This window comes from Myxine glutinosa, chromosome 1, assembly GCF_964187855.1.
Source record: "Myxine glutinosa chromosome 1, kmMyxGlut1.1, whole genome shotgun sequence".
NCBI lineage: Eukaryota > Metazoa > Chordata > Myxini > Myxiniformes > Myxinidae > Myxine > Myxine glutinosa.
The window spans coordinates 211,884,235-211,904,728 of NC_136261.1; the positions used below are offsets into that span (position 1 = coordinate 211,884,235).

Genomic DNA, 20,494 nt, shown 5'->3' on the forward strand with positions numbered 1-20,494 from the left:
ACCTTCTCCCTTGTCACTGCTGAGGTCGTAGAAATACAAATGCTGTGTAGTGACCTCAAGTCGACCAGGCACTAGGTGGACAACTGTAATGAGCTCGCAAGTCTCTGACAGAGCAAGTTTTTCCCGTTGTCCGGACTCCTCATCCTTGTCCACCCTGCAGGAGAGCCCCACAAATTTTCAAGGACTTTGGGACTACAAGCCAAGGTCATGGTCAAGGACAAGACAAAACTTACAAACGAACAGTATGTGTGGGGATATCTTATGGGAAAGATGTGAACAGTGTGGTGAGCAGCTTAGGGTTTAAAATATGCAGAAAAAAATAAAATAAACACAGACGTATGATCCGTATACAATAATACCTCACTTAGCACTCAGGATACGTTCCTGAAGAAGAGAGCGCAAATCAAAAATGCACTAAAAGGGGTCATTTTACCATTGTTTATATGGAGATACGTTCCCGACAGCATTATTTCTTGTGCATGAATGGTATATGAGGGCTTCGGGCTTCATTGGGGGTATCGGTAATAGCGCTAATAATAATACAGATTGTAAACATGTTATGATGTAAATAAAATAATATTAAGCAGCACGCTTTTTGAAAAAGAACGGGGGTGGATATTGTAATCTGCTCCGTCCGTCCATCTGTCTGTCAAGCTATCTCCTCCTAAATCGTTGTGCAGCAATTCGCCAAACTTGGGAGTGATGATCATCACATGGCAAGAAAGTGCAAGAGCAGTATCAGTTTTGGCCCCGCCCCCTGGGCAGGATCAAAATGTGAAATACCAAAATATGCAACTATGGGTATGTTTTTCATGAAACTTTGTTTAGCCAATCAACATTGGGGGGACAGATGAAATATGTAACGATTTATTTGGATTTGACCCCCTCCCCCTCCCCCCCCCCCCCCCCCTGTTCATGGCAAAGGGGGTGGAGACATGGGATCATAGGGGTCAAAACGGGGAAAAAAAGTTTCAACTTAGAGTTTGATATTGGGTCATTCCTGGTGGAACTCTTTGCCAGCTTTCAACTTTGCTTTAGGTGGGAGGCGTGGGGATTTGCGATGGCTCGCCATCGACTTCGCTCTAGATTTTATTATGATAACATCAGAAAATATTAACAAAAACATAAAATATGTGCAAACATCGATAAAAAAGAATAATTGTCATCACTCCTACTCTGCTCCTTCTCCTCCTACATGGGAGCGGTGAGAGACGAGGTGGGAGGAGCCTCATCGTGCTGCAAACGGAAGGTGGAGTAGACAGCGTCGATTGGCTCAGAGTGTGCATACAGTACAAACAATGGTGGAAGGTGCGTTTACTCGGAATCGCTGCGTGTTATGGATTTTTTTCATTTTCTTTTTTAGTAGAAAAAAATTCCAGGACAAAGAGCTCCATAACAAATCAGGGTTCCACAGGGCAGTATTAAGCGAGTTAGTACTGTATACTAAAGGAGGTAAAATAGGGAATTTGACAACTCCCAAACTTAAAAAAAAAAGAAAAAAAAAAAGCAACACTTACAAAGAAGCAAGTGTCCCAGAGTCTTCATCCGCCTTCAGCTCAACCTCTTCAACATCATTTACCTTTGCCTCCTTCGCTACATGCAGAGGGAGCTCATCAGCCAGCACCAATGGTTTCTGTATCCCTAAACACAGTTATGGAGTACAAGATCACATCAGCAGTCTTTCTCAAACACGTCATCAGAATCCATAGAATGTGATGACGAAAAATTTGGAACAATCCAATGAATCAATCTCCTTTGCCATGGCTTTTAACCAAGTTGATAATTCCTCTCAGATGTTTTTTTCTGTCTGATTGACCTCTCAGACTTTGGGGACACTTATGTACCATGGTTGTCGCGCAGGGCACTGGCGTCAAGATGCTGATCAAAGTTGAAGTTCCTGACCAGCTTGAGGCGCATGCGCAATGAATTCTCCACAACAGAGCGCTTCCACCTGGCAGTCTCAGGAAACCTGAGGAGGATGTCATGCCACACAGCATAATAGTAAACGTACAATCAAAGATACTTCTGTTATTGTAAACAGAAATGAGATATTTACTTGTAAACCAATTTATACAAGGAAATGGGAATGCCAATTTCAAAAGGTAGCAATAGCTATTTTGTGCTGTTACTATGATTACAGGTAGACATTTCTCAATTAAATCAGTGCCACACAAACCCAATTTTTCTGAAGTGTACCTACAATGGACCATGACACGCAGGAGTCAAAGGGGTTGGGGTATTTGGTTTTTATGTTTTTTTAAGGAAGGTGTTGGTATGATGCAGAATCATGTTATAATTCGAGAAGTGTCCGTTTTGTTTGTGTTATGTGGTTGTTTGATTTATATGCACTCCCGATTGACCAGGGGGAGGAGGGATACGCAAATTCTCAATCAAAATGTGTATTGTATAGCGCCACTCCTGGTGTGAGGGAAGTCATAATAAAATTCCCCATTCATCTGCATGAAAACCATAGACATCATAGATATGGGGGAATTAACCCGTCTGCAGGGAGACAAGTACTTCACTAGCCGGTTTTTTTTTTTTTTGTATACTGAATCGAGGCTCGTGAACGAGCTAACATTTACTTCACAAACAAATCAACCAGACAAACAAAATATATAAAAAGAGGGAGCGGAAAACAAGATGGGGAGAGAAGGGGAAGCACATAAACACAACATTTGAGAGCAGGGAGATGTGTGGAAGGGAGAGGGCTTGGGGGGAGGAGGCATGGGAAGGGGGGGGGGGGGGGAGGGAGAAGTATAAAACACAAGGACACCAAGGACTTCCAGGACAGAAGTTGGTATTTCAAAAAAGTGGAATTGGGGTGAAATTAGCGGGGGTAGAAAAGATCAAGGTTTTGGATGGGGGAAGATAAGAGATGGTGGTGAACAGCTGTTTTAAAGACTTGGAGGGTGGAGTGGGATTGAAGAGAGTGAGGGAGTTTGTTCCAGAGGCGGGAGAAAAGAGGAATGAAGGAGTGAAGGTGAGCAGAAAGGCTTGATTTTGGCAGTTTAACCATAAGAGGGTTGCAGGCAGATCTTGTGCGACCTGTAGGAATATTTGGGGGACAGAGCCCAGAGAGAGCTGGGGGGGGGGGGCAAGGCCAGAGAGGAGTCGGTAGAAGACGGAAAGACCACCAACCTGCCTGCGGTGAGTGAGTGAGAGGCCCTTGGAGTTAGCTTCATCGCGGGAGATTCCAATGATTCTGAATGCTTTGGTTTCAACAGCGTGAAGACGAGCTAGGTGTGAGGCAGGAGCACCAGCCCAGAGGGGAGAGCAGTATTCCATTGAGCTGTGGATTTCTAACAATGGATTTCTTCTTTTTCTAACAATGTTCTAACAATGTTTCTAACAATGGAAGACTTCCGTTGAACTTGGGGCCGACTCAGAAGACCTTTGTTGGTCGAAAGCTTGTCAAAAATTTAAGATCGAAGTCCTGAAGCTACGTCCGCGTCTGATTTAATCTCCCGATTATTTATTCAATGTAAATGAGACGCCCTGCTCGTACTGTGGAGTTTCTACTATTTCTCACAGTTTATATATATATATATATATATATATATATATATATATATATATATATATATAAATAAAAACTGTGAGAAATAGTAGAAACTCCACAGTAGATATATAGATATATATATACACACACACACACACACACACACACACACACACACACACACACACACACACACACACACACACACACACACACACACACACACACACACACACACACACACACACACACACACACACACACACACACACACACACACACACACACACACACACACACACGTATATATATATAAAATTATATAATTATATATATCACGATATCTCAAACAGTTTTGGACGGATTCAGACGAAACTAGGTGGATGGGTTGGGTATGTGACAAGAACAAGCCCAATTGATTTTGGTTCAAGTCCAGATCCAGATGTGGCCTGTCAGTGGGATAAAAATAAAAAAACGTAAACTATTCAGCCTGGTGGAGGTATGTGCTCCACTGAGTACCGTTCTAGTTTGTTTTTGTTTTATACGCATCATGTGTACTTGACTATAACTGTCATTAATAAACTAGAGCGGCACTCTTTGACGTCGCAACATCGAACGATATGCCTCTGCTCACATTTTTACATCATTATAATATTTGTACCAAGTTTGATTTAAATCCCTTTCGTTGCTCTCAAGTATCACATTTTCACCTGACATGACCTCTGACCTTTGATGCCAAAATCTAATTGGCTCATCTTTTCATCATAATATATACTTGTTCTAAGTTTCGTCAAAATCCCATCACTGGTTCATAAGTTAGCACAGTAACAGAATTTTTTACCAAATGGGACCTCTGACCATTGACCTCTTGACCCCATAATGTAATCCATTTAGCTTTTAATCGTTATACATACTTGTACCAAGTTTGACTTAGTTCCCTTCAGCCATACATTATCAAGTTATCACAGTAACCAAATAATTTTTACTTAACATGACCTCTGACCTTTGACTTCTAGACCCCAAATTGTCTTCTAGACCCCTGCTTATTCCATTAATTAGTATGAGAACAAGTTCAAAAAGTTTTAATTAAAACAAAAGCCGCGTCGATGTTACACAATGCCTAGATGCAGCTGTGCCTATAACGTCGATGTTACACAATGCCTAGATGCAGCTGTGCCTATAACGTCGATGTTATAGGCACAGGACATTCCTATTGATTCGATTACTTGATGTTATTTTTGTGCAAAGTGAAAATATATCTCGGCAATTTCCCGTGTGTGGCGACGAATTTTTAATATATCTCGGCATTTTCCCATCTGTTATTTCAGGCGGTGTATGACTGACCATGCCGCGATTTAAAAAAAAAATATCTCGGCAATTTCCCGTGTGTGGCGACACGTGAACGAAGCTATGCTCCTCTCTCCACATTATTGTGACGACGTATAAATTAAATATTTCATCGTGACGATTGTCATCAAATGGACGAATTTTTAATATATCTCGGCATTTTCCCGTCTGTTATTTCGGGCGGTGTATGACTGACCATGCCGCGATTTAAACAAAATATATATATCTCGGCATTTTCCCATCTCTTATTTCGGGCGGTGTATGACTGACCATGCCGCGATTAAAAAAAAAAAAATCTCAATGGACTTGAAGTTACAGGCCTTTGATAATTCATTTCGTTCTATAAAGGGCAACTTTCATCGGATTTTCTTCCCGTTTTTTTTCAACCGAGTCTAAAACTATGTTAGCGACTGCGAAAAATGAAATGATATATCGAATTTGATTTGAAATAAAACTGTGTGAGAGAGGAAGACACCACTAGCCTACAAAACAGGCCTCAAAGCTATGCGAGTTAATAAAATGGTGGATATTTGTTTATATGAAGGCTCTCCCAGAATGGGTAGAGCTATGGTTCCCAGAATGGGTGGAGCTTTGAGGTTTTGTCTTCTCTGCAAGAACAAGAAGAACAAGAAGAACAACAACAACAACAGCAGAGGGCACTCTATGAGCAGCGTCTGCGACGCGGCTAAAAATTGCTTTGAGTTACGTCGTTTCGATATTCGTTGCACTTTTCAGGAATGCATCCACGATGTAAACCTGGGTCTACCTGTATGTGATATTTCTATCAAACGCTTGATGACTAATTATGAGATAACATGATCATGTGAAAATTAATGTCATAAAAAACCTTTACAGACATAAAAAGCTTTAGCCAATTTGCGAGTATTTACTTTGTCAAAGTTCCAGAAAGATGAAAGTAGAATGATGCTTGCTTTTGTTCAGCTCACAAGGACTGAACACTTCACATCAGGGACGAACACAAGTGGAAATGGAACAATACAAGCCCAGAGCAAAATAAAGTAACTCACCTGTCTGCCCAAGGCCCTCGTTCTGACATGAGATGCTGTTTTGTAAGCATCCACTGGCGCACTGTTGCCAAAAGCTGCAAATGCTGTGCCTTCACGACTCCATTGTAACGGACACTTTCGGCCTTGGCTCTCATTTTCTTCGGCTTCACGATCAATTCCTGCATGAAAAACATCAGATTGTGTTGCTAAATTGTCTGCGTATAAGTTTACTCCACAGACTTGCATTGAAAAGTATTCCAGCATGTCAATTTTTTTTTTTTTTTAATAAACTTTGTCTCGGAGCCTGGTGTTGGCTTAGCGGTTAGGGTGCTGGCTTGGTATCCCAGGATCTTGAGTTTGAATCCAGGTCTATTGTTAAATTAACACCAGGGGGGTTGACAGCCTGTCATTCTTCCGAGGTCGGCAAATTGAGTATCAGCTTGCTGGGATGAATGTGCTGGTGCATGCCCCGGTTTAGAATAGGTACACCATATCCCTGCGTGTCATAAGAGGCGACTAAAGGGTTGGCGTCAGAAAGGGCATCCGGCCATAAAAAAACAATGCCTCAAAAAGGGAACCATGATGATTGCCATGGGGCCCACAAGGGTAACCCCCCACTCTAGCAGGGAAAATGGCCTTAAAAAGGGAATTTATATATTTGGTCTTGGCTCATGGAAGAGCTAGGAAACAGAACAGATCAGGGCAAAACATAACAAAAGGAACAGCAGGAGAAAGGGGAAACGCCAATAGCTGTGCAGAAGGAGAAGGTAAATGGACAAACAAGGGTTGCAGGTAACGACGAGGGTTAGGGGCGAATGCAAGGGGTGGAAAAGATGGATACATAAGCAAAGTTTCTGGCGGGTGGGTTTGGTTTAACGAGCATAGAAACAATCATTGATTTGGATGGGGGATGACTTGAGATGGTGGTGAATAGCTGTCTTGAAGACCCGGCGAAAATAATGAGATTGAAGAGAATGTGGAAGGCAGTTGCACAGGTGGGGAAAGAGGCATACATGAGTGGAGGTGAGGCATACATGAGTGGAGGTGAGCAATGATTCTGGATTTAGGCAGTTTCACTAGGAGGGAGTTGCTGGTTGCTGGAAAACCGCGTGCGTCCTGCAGATACATTGGAGGGACAGAGCACGGAGAGGGCAGAGGGTGCAAGACCAGAAATGAGGAGGATGAAGACAAAGACCATCGACCTGTCAGCGATAGTGAAGTGATTGGCCCATAGACTCAACTTCATTGCGAGAGATTCCAATGATCTGGAAAGCCTTGGTTTCTATAGTGTCAAGCTGAGCAGGATGCACGGCAAGGGAGCCAACCCAGCCGGGAGAGCCATACTCCATCAAGCTGCACTCCATCAAGCTGCGGATGAAAGCCTTGTAGATGGATAGGAGCTCAGGTGTCCCAAGGAAGGACTTTGCACGACGGAAAATGCCCAGTCAGTATCTTGCTTTGGAGGCCAACTTTGAAATGTGGCTTGCCCAATAGAAATCATGGCTGAGAGTGAGACCCAATAATTTTAGTGACTGAACCTCTTTGAGAAGGTTGTTGAGAAAGTAGATGGGAGGATTTGCGGATTGGTCCTTTCAGAGAGATCGAGAGAGAGTGTGTGTGTGGGATTTTTCAGGAATGAAAGACATATTCCAAGTGTTTGACCAGTTTTTGATTTTGTCAAGTTCTGAGGAGAGGGAAGAGGCTGCTGTCTGTCTGTCAGAAGGATGAGGGATTTTCACGGCAGAGAATAAAGTCATCAGTAAAGAGATAAAGAGGATTTTCCAGAGAGTCAGTGAGGTCATTGATGAATATTAGGTATAGGATGGGCCCCAGAACACTGCTTTGGAATACTCCAGTAAGGCAAGACAAGAATCGTTTAGTGGATATCTATACAGATGTGGACAGACGGGCATAATATATCTACGATACAAGAGAGCCGTTTGTCTATGTCGCCATTTTTCTCAGAGATGGCTGAACGGATCTTCGTCAAACTTTCAGAGGTTCTTCAGTGAGTGCCTGGGAGTGTTTTAGGCACAAAAGAATAATAATAATAATTAGAAAAAAAAAGTTAGTTTTTCTGCATGTGTGTGGAAAAAAAAAAAAAAAAAAAAATCGCTCTATAGTGCCTAAGCCTTTTTCATTAATGACAGTTATATACAAGTGCATATTCGCATATATAAATACAAAACAATTACCAGACATTTGAACCCAAATAATCAAACAATTCCAGAAGCGGTCAAAGTTGGTGGTAAGGCTTCTTCTTCTTCTTCCAGACCGTCATCATACTTAACTCAGAAATGTGATGAACGGCAAATTCACCAACATATATTCAATGAAAAGGTAAAAATGATGATTTGACATTTGTAATGGATTCTGATTTGGATGTAATTGATTTTCCATATTTGCCCTCATTTCAAATAAATATGTTAATGTGTCTTTTTCACTTGAGCAACACCAGGTACTCCAACTATAAACACTTATATACTTTACAAATACAACGGTGTACAAATACAAATCGGTGTACAATCGGTGTACAAATACAACTTTATCTGGGGGGTAACTTAGGCTATGCGGTCGTGGCCTCATGCGTGGGTGTGGTTGGCCGGGGGAGGGGCATAAATGCTCTATGTAAATGTATACAGTGTAGCGCCACCTGGTGTTGGTGGCAGAGGGCATTACAATATCCTTTTTTACCTGGGCAACACTGAGGTTATGAAGCACTCTTTGCATCGGTAAATTTTTCCTCCTTCCCTTCCCTCACTCCACCAAAACAGAGGGGCCTGTCAAAGCCACCGCCTCCCCCCCCCCCCCATCCCCCAAAAAAGATGTATATGTAGTATATCTTTCCCCTCCCTCTCCCCTCACCTCACCTCTCCATCCCCTCCCCCTTCCTCACCCCCTCCCTCTCCTGCCTCCCCGCCCCCCACACTCCCGGCAACACCAGGTACTCCTGCTCGTGTATGATAAAACCGATTCTAACACTTCACTGGAATGATTAACGAGAGGCATACCTGAAACCGTGCCTTTGTTTCATTCTCCTCCTTGTCCCGTCGAGAGGAACTGATCATAAGTGCATCGAAGCACGAGTTCCAGAAGCAGCTCATTAGATCATGCCGTTTGCTCAAATTAGCCATCTCAAACTGCTCCCTCAAAGGCTGTACCTGTTCGTAACCATAAGAAGTATACATCCACACATCTCGTAAACCCTCACAGTATTTCAATTGCCAACACCTCACAGCCCCAATCATATATGACTAACTCCTGATGAACTTATAAGCCTCCATAAAAAATAACATTAAAATTTTTTTCATACAAACACTGGTCATGGGATGTGGGAAATAAATTATTACAACAACGGAATATAAAGCAAAAAATCCTGACAAAAAAGAATTGCGGACAAATATGATCAGATGTATTAAAATCAACAAATATGACTAATGTCTGCACATAATTTGGCCATGGTGCCGGCAATAGCTCATCTACTCTTCACAAAGGACAACGTGAGACTTTAATGTCCAACAACTAATGCTGGCAGACGGGACACCTGTTTAACGTCCATTAAGAGATGGCACACATTGATGAATCACCCCGCCTGTGAACCTTACACAAAGAGGTTGAAATGAAGCTTAGTTGTTGAGGAAGGGAGAGAGGGTGAAAGGTTTTGAAGAAGCAAAACGTTTGAGATATATGAGAGAAAGACAGGGGGTGGGTCAATGTGGTCAAATGGTCAAAGCCTCTCAGAGTTGGTTCACATTTTGTTTCTTCTTTTTTTTGAGTTATCTTATCTCCGACGAGTGAAACATTGATGTCATAGACAAAGATTTTTGATTTGCACAAGTTGCATCAACAGTCATCCACAAAAAGAACAACAAAGACAACGTTTGAAATTCCACCATTCTCTGATGAACAGCTTGTTTTAGCCTGGCATCTATGCCCTCCCCACCTTCTGCGTGACAAAGACCCGCCATTCGACAGATGAGCAGTAATCACGAAAATCCTCAAGGAATGTTGGGCTCCCATTGGCAGGAGTCAGGGTGGGCAGCACCTGCGAAGCTCCAAGGAGTTGGTCACACCGATCTAGCAATATGCGGAGGATGGGCACCAGGAAGCTGTCTGTGTGAGCACCTGCAGCTTTTCTCAAAATCATATCATCCAAGCGTCCAAGCAGGTAACCGGCCTCCTCCTGCCCAACTGGAGGTCGTGCCTGCAAAGTTATGTGGAGTTTTGCTGCCGCTGCAGCACATACCTGACAAGTGAGAGGACAGCAATATTTATAACATCTTTACTGCCACTGCTATAAAACAAAGATGATAGCAATTTAACAAAATTAATAGAGTGCAATCTTTGTTTCATTTGAACAGTATCTTTCCCAGTCGTTCTGAAATTTCTTAAACTAGTCTGTTCACATGACTGAGGATCATGGCGGCAAATGAAGCATCCAGAAGCTTCAGAGAAGCCATGCCTCCGAGGTGGGAGCCACGCTACTCCATTCATGGAGTAAATTTGGAAGCTCGGATAACTAAACAGATTATGTCAAATGGAACAAGAGGGAGTGCAATGGAACAAGAGCCTTGCAATACATGTCCTCTACCAAGTTTCAGTTCAATATGTTAAAGAGCAAGGGGAAAAAGTCGGGAAAACTGACCCATTAACCCTTTGAGTACGGGATTTTTTTTTGATAAAAATACCCCCGGTACGGGATTAATTTGGCATTACGGGAATGCAACCACGTACTGACGATCTATTTATAGGTATAGTCGATGACGTGTAGTAACGTCACCCGTACACAAAACTTTTTCGCGGGTTGCGGCACTGGACGTCATCCGTACTCAAAGGGTTACACATGTGATATTTTCTAAGTCCAAAAGGGCATAACTCAGTGGAACATTGGTGAAATGCTCCAAAACCCAAACACATTCTGTAGCTTATCATAATAAAGCCTTGTACCATGTTTCAGTTGAATATGTGAAAGGGTATGGGAAAAAAAGTCTGGAAAACCACACGTGGGACGGACGGGCAGACAGACGGAGAGCAACCTTATAGTCCCCTCAAGTGAAACCGGCAAGGGACTAATACCAAACTAAGCCGACACATGGACATCGGATATACTTGTACAATGTTTGATTACAAAAACAGATGTTTTTATCATAACTATAAAAACCCAAAGCAAGACAAAAAGAGCAATAAAGGCACCGAGCATGAATCCAAGGTTTAACCTTAACTTTCCCCATTCTAACCTTATCTTGACCTGGCAAGCTTACAAATTAGGACAAACATACAAGTGTCCATGGTATTTTTTGTAGTGTACCAGTGTCTGGAGAATTGCATTGCGAATGGGTGAAGAAGTGTCAAACTGTGATTGGCAGGCAAGTGGATGGAGTGATGTAATAAGCTATAGTGAAGCCTTGGTTGCATTGCATAGCGCAAGCATGGCCTGGATGTTGAAGGCGGAAAGATGCATCACAGAAACTGCTGTGCAGGCCACAGGGAACAGAGCAGTGCTACATTTATAGCAGCTTCACAAACACTCATGGGCAGAAGCTTGCAACTGTGTTTGGAAAAGGAAGAACAAGATGGTGCTGCCCTGAATGTGCTGGCAGATGAGACCGCTTGCCTTTGAACAATGAGGATCTTGATCATTCAAGTCGACCCCATTGACCCGCAACACTTGCATCATCCAACAATAATGCAATTAGACCTCTGGTAACTGTGTAGTTTCTAGCTCATCACCTCTTCTTTCTCGAGTCCCAATCATTGTTTTTCTGCCGAGGGCTTTGCAGAACTTGGGCCAAGGTTCAGGTCTCCATCAGTGCTGCAGTGGCCGAACACCACGCTGACAAAAGGTGGCCGAGCTTTGTCCAACATTATGTATACCAGTGCTGCCTCTCCTGCACCAGTGCTGCATCACTCCCTGATCCACCTCATTTGCAACTCGCGCCTTCTTTTATGTTGAATCCACATATGAGTGGCAACCTTGAACAAATAACCGAGTCTCTCCACAGCCTTATACTTCTGGAATCCAATCAGTGAACACCATGTCTACAAGCTGTCTCAATAAAATGTATACATACTTTAAATATACATATATATCGAAAAATATCCCTTGTAATTTGCACTGCCATATGGGTAACAGGTGACTGATGATGTGCAATCATTCCACCACATGTTAACGGCATCTGTTCGGTATTGGTGACACTCAAGATCACCCTTCTCTCTGGTATTTAATTAATTTTTCTGAAATATGTACTAAATAAGTCTGAATACCTTTTATTGAGACACCCTGTGTTCTCAAGGCATGACGTCAACACATCTCTCACTATGGGTGTGCACTCCAGTCACCCCTGGATAAGAATAAATCGGTCTAGCTGGTAAATAGGTAACACTTACTATTTCTGACTCAAAATATCGATGTGCCTGCTGTTGCTCTCTTCAGCACACGTCTTTCAATAATTTCCAAATGAACAACCTTCTTTTGTTCCCACACTTCAACCCATATGCCACATCTGGCAATGCATCGCCAAAGAATCGTGTGCCTGCTGCATATACAAGTTTGTTGCTCCATAACCAAACCTTAATTTCATGTTATTCTCTACTTTAGTCATAATTTCCTATCCAAAACAAATCAACAATCAAATCAACAAATCAACACAAATGCATACTTGTTTCGACCAAACAATAAGAGGAAATAAAATGTAATCAAAACCAATTTAAAGATATCTTACAAGATTTTCTTCAGTCAGCCTCATAATCAGGAAATAGAGTTACTGGGTACTCAACATCATTTTTCTACCAAAATCAGCAAACAATAAGAGCAGATGAAATTTACCGGAAATCAAAACCATTCCAAAGCAATCTCCCACTTTTTCTTCAGTGAGCAACATAATGAGAAAATGGAGATGTTAATAATTTCGCCGGAACGTGATGTCAGTTTACCCTTAATGCCAATTACTAAAAGCACCTCAGCATTCAGCAATTTCACCCAATTTTATTGCTCACAGAAAACGACTCACTGCTCTTATTGGGAATTATCAGAAATCCTGCCTTCCTTCCTACTAATCCCACAAACAACTCCAGAATAACAAAATGCCTCCTTTTTCATTTCGATTAGCCTACACGTCCGCAACACCGATGCAATCACTCATATGCTCACAATCTTGACCGATTCAGACCTGCATATCCTTATGTGCCACAAATCCCAGCAGGAGTCGCAGTGTGATATGTGTTGACTCCGTAAGTTCCAACTGCAGGTTAGAATGTCCAGCCAAGCGAGTGCTCAATGTCTCCATGAGCAGCACGATCCCTTCAAGCATCTACAATGTACAAAAGATTACTGGCCATGTGCAGGGCTTGAAGTAGTATTGACTCATTAACCTAGTATTTGAGAATTGTGTGAATGACTTGAGTGTTTTCAATCTTATTAGATATTGGTTGGCATGGGAAGTTTTTCTTGTCTGTAGGTGCATAAAAAAATCAAACAACGAGTGTCAGGTTCACAAACTAATTGAGAATCAAATGGGAACAAGGTAAAGATTACAAAAAGGAGTAAAGGAGGTAAAGAACACGCACAAGTATATGAGTGATAAAAAGGGAAGGGGGGGGGGGGGGAGAGGGGTAGATGTCAGAGGGAATAGAAGAGCGAAGGAGTGGATACGAGAGAAATCATGAGGTGACGATGGGCAACACTCCTTTAACAATTGAGGGAGGGAGACGAGATAACAGAGACAGAGTCAGTTCCACAAATTAAAGACTAAAGAGAGATGACAGAATGGAGGTGAAAATTAAGATTATAATTGGGGGAGCGGAGAGGTGGTGTGGTGAGTGGGGTTGGGTGAGAGGAAGGGGAGAGCAGTAACCAAGTGTGGGATTCTGCAAAAATGCATGCAACCTGAGGGAGGATGGAGGGACTGGAGGGCAGGAGGAGTGAAGCCAGAAATATAAATATATAAAATTAGGCCAAAAATAGAAAACTGTCCATTTGTGAGGAGGATATCTCAAAATGTTATGGACATATTCAAATGAAACCTGGTGGACAGGTTGGCTGTGTGACAAGAACAAAGTGATTAAATTTTGGTGACAATCCAGATCCGCATCGGGCTACAGGAGTTTTTTTTAAATTCCTAAGTGATTATACACCATTGAGAGATGGGGCCAAAAACAATACATAGCATGATATTTCAAAAAAGGTTGTGGATGAGTTATTGCAAAACCTGATGGGTGAGTTGTAGCTGACAAGAACAAGCTGATTAGCTTTTAGTTAAGATCAGGATGCAGATCTGGCCTACCAGTGGGATACAAAACGTAAACTGTTCAGCCTGATGGAGGTATGCACTCTACCGAATGCCATTCAAGTTATCCCTATACTTTTTTGAAAAAAGAAAAAAAATTAAATGGGGAGATATTGTAATCAGCTCCATCAGTCTGTCCATCTGACTGTCCATCATGCTATCTCCTACAAAACGCTTGGGCAGAAATTCACCAAACCTGGTAGTTATAATCACCACATGGCACAATTGTACAATAGCAGTGCCATTTTTATGCCCGATCCCTGGGGTGGGGTCAAAAGGTCAAATAACGAAAAATGCAATTACAGGAACCTTTTTAAATGAAACTTTGAATATCCAATCAACATTGGGAGATGCATAAAATATTTAATGATTTTTTGGGATTCGACCCCTGGTTCATGCCCCAGGGAGAGTGGTATAATGGGGACTTGGGGTCACAGGGGTCAAACGAGAAAAACGTTTGAACTCAAAATTTGATATCGATTCCTGGTGAAACTTTTTGCCATCTTTTCACATTGCTTTAGGTGAGAAGCGTGGGGATTTGCGATGGCATGCCATCAACTTTGCTCCAGTTGTATTTTGTGTGCATTTCAGCAGCTATTGTTACACCTTTAATGCAGGAAAGATATTTTTACTTTGAGCTAAAATCACTTTCACACTAAAGGGCAAATGAATAGGAGCAAAACAAACAAACAAAAAAAATCAATATATATCCCTAGAAAGACTACTCTGGTGTTTGACAACACTTCGTGACATGATCCTGACATGATCGTGACAAACAAACAGTTGTACATGACTGTACAACTGACACGTTCCAAACTGCGTTAATCATTGAGATGAGAAATTTGTTAGAAAATGACTTGAATTATGGAGAATGCACATTTTATATAAAAAGAAGAGACAGAAGGAGGCAATAGAATGAAAAAAAAAAGAAAAAGAAAAATGGAAGCAGGTATAGACAAAAGGCACCTTCACACTCCAGTACTCATGCACTTCCTGCCCCTCATTCAGCAGCAGATCCTGCACAAGGTGCAGCAGTTGTAGAGAGTTCTCAACGTGGCTGGGCAGTGTGGCATTAGAAGCATCCTTCACATCGAGCACTGCCGCATCAAGCATCAACTCCAGCAGGCTACGATCAACCACAAAGTGAAAAAAAGATGCTCGTAACATTTTGCCCACATTGATTTCACCACAGTTAATCAACTTTCATGTTGTCCCTCACCTGCACTTTATGTCATCAAGTGGACGGAGCAGTCTACAACCTAAGCCAAGCTTAGTAAGCGCAGTGAACACCTGCCCTCGCTCACGCCATGCCGTTTTGTCTGAACCTTCAACGCCATGCCACATGGCCGAGAAGAGAATGTTCACGAGTAGATCGCACAGTTCCTCAGTGAGAGACTTCTGGATGCACATAAGCACAAAACATTTTTCTTCAAGACCGGGATTGCACACAAGGTCACCATCCAGAAGGAAACAATCGATATAAAACTAGAACGGCACTTGTTAGAGAGCATACCTCCGCTAGGCTGAACAGTTTGTTTTGCATCCCACTGATAGGCCAGATCTAAATCCAGACATGAGCCTAAATCTAATCGGCTTGTTCTTGTCACCTAAACAACTCATCCCTCTAGATTTATCACTAGTCGTCTGCAACTTTTTGAAATATCGTGCTATTTATCGTTTTTTGCCACTATCCCTCAATGGTGAAGAATCACTTTTTAAAAAAAATCGTATCCGGATCGGTATTCACCAAAATTGAATCTATTCGTCCTCGTCACACACGCAAACTCTCCACCAATTTTGTCTGAATCCATCCATAAGTTTTTGAGTTATCCTGCTATATATCAGTTTTAGCCCCATCACTCAATGGTGAAGAATAACTTTGAAAATTCCGGATCCAGATCCGGATCCGGACATTCACCAAAATCGAATCATTTCGTCCTCGTCACATACGCTCCACCAAATTTCGTCTGAATCCGACCACAACTTTTTGAGATATCCTGTTAACAGACAAACAGACGGACAAGAATGAAAGCATAACCTGGCCACAGTCTGGCCAGACCCACAGTCTGGCCTCATTGGGTGGCCGACGTAAAAAAGGAAAATGACAAGTTTGAAAACAACACAATAACACAAACCTGAGATTGGCTCAAATTGAAGAAGTCATCAGACACGAGACTCTCATCAAAGGCATCAGCAAGGTTAGAATCCTGCCGTCCAAGACTCCAGGGGAAGGGTTTCCCACCATCCATGGGAGATGGAGTCTCGGGCATGTTGCCTGTGCCATCACCAGCATTGCTGGCCTGACCTGATGCCGCCTCTAATAGGTCCAAACCTACATCAAAAGGATCTTCACGAAATGGTGTCGAAGGATGATATGGTTGAGCCAGTACATGTTCCTCACTCTTTACAATATGCCAAAAATTGTCTGAAGTTGTACTTTTGGGAGATATTACAGAGTCCTCTGTGAGTGAATACGCAGATCCTATTTCTCGAAGGTCAAAGAATGGACAATCGGCATCCATCGATTGTGAAGTTTGACGCTCATAGTCCCCTTGTCCATTTTGCCCAGATCTGTGACAAAGACACAAGGTAAATTATCTCTCCCACTCCCTCTTAAAGATGTCTATTGTGCAAATCTAGCTCAATCACAATCTCTGAGCCCAGTAAACAACTGAAAACGCTTAATTTAATCAAGACAAACAATAACAATTAAACAAATAAAACAAGAAACACGTCGTGCAGAGCACAATACTTGTGAAATCCATAAAACACCAATTTGACTTTAAAAATAATTTGTGGTTGAATTCAAAGACCAAATAAACCAATCCTCTTCAAATCAATCGGATGAAATTTGACAAATTTAGATTTGGCTTAGATTTTGACAATTATATCCAAAAAAGGAATTGGTGGTTGACTTCAGTGAACCGATATGCAAATCCTGTTCAAATTTCAAGCCAATCGGATGAAAATTGAAGATTTTAGAAATTATCCTTTAAGTTGTTGACCTTTGGCCTGTGTTGGCCTTTTGGCCTATGGTGATGTCAAATATAATTTCTTATTCCTTATGACCAACTCTACCATTTGGTGAAGTTTTGTGAAGATCTGTTTGAAATTGTGACCTGTGTGTGATTGACATACAGACAGATAAACAGACAGACAAACAAACAGAAAAATCGGTCAGAGACTGAGGACTTGCCGGAATGTACTTTTTTATCGGCCATTTAGGACAAATATGGCGGCCGAACCACGTGACCGATGACGTCATCATTAACATATATTATTCCCCATGGAGAGTTCTTTACAAAGAGCCATGTCTCAACTTTTTCTATTCAGCACTTTCAGAGATATGGAGGTGCAAAAATTTTCGGTTTTTCCAAGGTGGCGGCCGAACCACGTGACATATGACGTCATCATTAACATCTTTTATTCCCCATGGAGAGTTCTTTACAATGAGCCATGTCTCAATTTTTTCTATTCAGCACTTTCGGAGATATGGAGGTGCTAAGTTTTTCGGTTTTTCCAAGATGGCGGCCGACCACGTGACTGATGACGTCATCATTAACATATTTTATTCCCCATGGAGAGTTCTTTACAATGAGCCATGTCTCTATTTTTTCTGTTCAGCACTTTTGGAGATATAGTGGCGCAAAGTTTTGCCGTTTTTCCAAGATGGCGGCCGACCACGTGACCGATGGCATCATCATTAACATATTTTATTCCCCATGGAGAGTTCTTTACAATGAGCCATGTCTCAATTTTTTCTATTCAGCACATTCAGAGATATGGAGGTGCAAAATTTTTCGGTTTTTCCAAGATGGCGGCCGAACCACCTGACATATGACGTCATCATTAACAAATTTTATTCCCCATGGAGAGTTCTTTACAATGAGCCATGTCTCAATTTTTTCTGTTCAGCACTTTTGGAGATTTCATGGTGCAAAGTTTTGCCGTTTTTCCAAGATGGCGGCCGACCACGTGACTGATGATGTCATCATTAACATATTTTATTCCCCATCGAGAGTTCTTTACAATGAGCCATGTCTCAATTTTTTCTGTTCAGCACTTTTGGAGATTTCGTGGTGCAAAGTTTTGCCGTTTTTCCAAGATGGCGGCCGACCACGTGACTGATGATGTCATCATTAACATATTTTATTCCCCATGGAGAGTTCTTTACAATGAGCCATGTCTCAATTTTTTCTGTTCAGTACTTTCGGAGATATAGAAGTGCAAAGTTTTTCGGTTTTTCCAAGATGGCGGCCGAACCACGTCACCGATGACGTCATCAATTGGGCACAGTCTATTCCAGGGCAAGACCAATATGTGTGCAAAGTTTGGCGATTCTACGTGCAACGGTGTAGACGCAGTGCTGCAAACAGACAGACAAACAGACAGACAGACAGACAAACAGACAAATGAAAAATCGGTCAGAGACCGAGGACTTGCCGGAATGTACTTTTTTATCGGCCATTTAGGACAAATATGGCGGCCGAACCACGTGACCGATGACGTCAGCATTAACATATTTTATTCCCCATGGAGAGTTCTTTACAATGAGCCATACCTCAATTTTTTCTATTCAGGACTTTTGGAGATGTGGAGGTGCAGAGTTTTTCGGTTTTTCCAAGATGGCGGCCGAACCACGTGACCGATGACATCATCATTAACATATTTTATTCCCCCATGGAGAGTTCTTTACAATGAGCCACGTCTCAATTTTTTCTATTCAGCACTTTCGGAGATATGGAGGTGCTAAGTTTTTCGGTTTTTCCAAGATGGCGGCCGACCACGTGACATATGACGTCATCATTAACATATTTTATTCCCCATGGAGAGTTCTTTACAATGAGCCATGTCTCAATTTTTTCTGTTCAGCACTTTTGGAGATATAGTGGCGCAACGTTTTGCCGTTTTTCCAAGATGGCGACCGAGCCACGTGACTGATGATGTCATCATTAACATATTTTATTCCCCATGGACAGTTCTTTACAATGAGCCATGTCTCAATTTTTTCTATTCAGCACTTTCGGAGATATGGAGGTGCAAATTTTTTCCAAGATGGCGGCCGAACCACGTGACCGATGACGTCATCATTTGGGCACAGTATATTAGAGGGCAAGACAAATAAGTGTGCAAAGTTTGGCTATTCTACTTATAGAAAGATTCTACATATAGGAAGTTTTCCGGTTTTTCCAAGATGGCGGCCGAACCACGTGACCAATGACGTCATCATTAACATATTTTATTCCCCATCTAGAGTTCTTTACAATGAGCCATGTCTCAATTTTTTCTGTTCAGTACTTTCGGAGATATAGAAGTGCAAAGTTTTTCGGTTTTTCCAAGATGGCGGCCGAACCACGTCACCGATGACGTCATCAATTGGGCACAGTCTATTCCAGGGCAAGACCAATATGTGTGCAAAGTTTGGCGATTCTACATGCAACGGTGTAGACGCAGTGCTGCAAACAGACAGACAGACAAACAGACAGACAAACAGACAAACAGATGAAAAATCGGTCAGAGACCGAGGACTTGCCAGAATGTACTTTTTTATCGGCCATTTAGAACAAATATGGCGGCCGAACTACGTGATACATGACGTCATCATTAACATATTTTATTCCCCATGGAGAGTTCTTTACAATGAGCCATCTCTCAATTTTTTCCATTCTGCACTTTTGGAGATATAGTGGTGCAAAGTTTTCCCGTGTTTCCAAGATGGCGGCCGAACCACGTGACCAATGGCATCATCATTAACATATTTTATTCCCCATGGAGAGTTCTTTACAATGAGCCATGTCTCAATTTTTTCTATTCAGCACTTTCGGAGATATGGAGGTGCTAGGTTTTTCGGTTTTTCCAAGATGGCGGCCGAACCACGTGACCTATGACGTCATTATTAACATATTTTATTCCCCATGGAGAGTTCTTTACAATGAGCCATGCCTCAATTTTTTCTGTTCAGCACTTTTGGAGATTTCGTGGCGCAACGTTTTGCCGTTTTTCCAAGATGGCGGCCGACCACGTGACATATGACGTCATCATTAACATATTTTATTCCCCATGGAGAGTTCTTTACAATGAGCCATGTCTCAATTTTTTCTGTTCAGCACTTTTGGAGATATAGTGGCGCAACGTTTTGCCGTTTTTCCAAGATGGCGACCGAACCACGTGACTGATGACGTCATCATTTACATATTTTATTCCCCATGGAGAGTTCTTTACAATGAGCCATGTCTCAATTTTTTCTGTTCAGTACTTTCGGAGATATAGAGGTGCAAAGTTTTTCGGTTTTTCCAAGATGGCGGCCGAACCACGTCACCGATGACGTCATCAATTGGGCACAGTCTATTCCA

At 42.1% G+C, this 20,494-nt stretch overlaps 1 protein-coding gene across 2 annotated transcripts in view; it reads right to left on the bottom strand.

Moving 5' to 3' along the window:
- Positions 1 to 20,494, bottom strand: part of LOC137433718 (neurobeachin-like protein 1) — a 330,189-nt gene that overhangs the window by 138,229 nt on the left and 171,466 nt on the right. For both annotated transcript variants that reach the window (XM_078783219.1, XM_078783217.1), the window contains 10 exons: positions 16,277 to 16,712; positions 15,361 to 15,539; positions 15,108 to 15,267; positions 13,026 to 13,166; positions 9,800 to 10,102; positions 8,868 to 9,017; positions 5,878 to 6,035; positions 1,845 to 1,969; positions 1,518 to 1,641; positions 3 to 154 (listed from right to left, as the gene is read on the bottom strand). In XM_078783219.1, the coding sequence (XP_078639345.1) occupies positions 3 to 154; positions 1,518 to 1,641; positions 1,845 to 1,969; positions 5,878 to 6,035; positions 8,868 to 9,017; positions 9,800 to 10,102; positions 13,026 to 13,166; positions 15,108 to 15,267; positions 15,361 to 15,539; positions 16,277 to 16,712 (1,928 nt within the window). The remainder of the gene's footprint in view (positions 1 to 2; positions 155 to 1,517; positions 1,642 to 1,844; positions 1,970 to 5,877; positions 6,036 to 8,867; positions 9,018 to 9,799; positions 10,103 to 13,025; positions 13,167 to 15,107; positions 15,268 to 15,360; positions 15,540 to 16,276; positions 16,713 to 20,494) is intronic.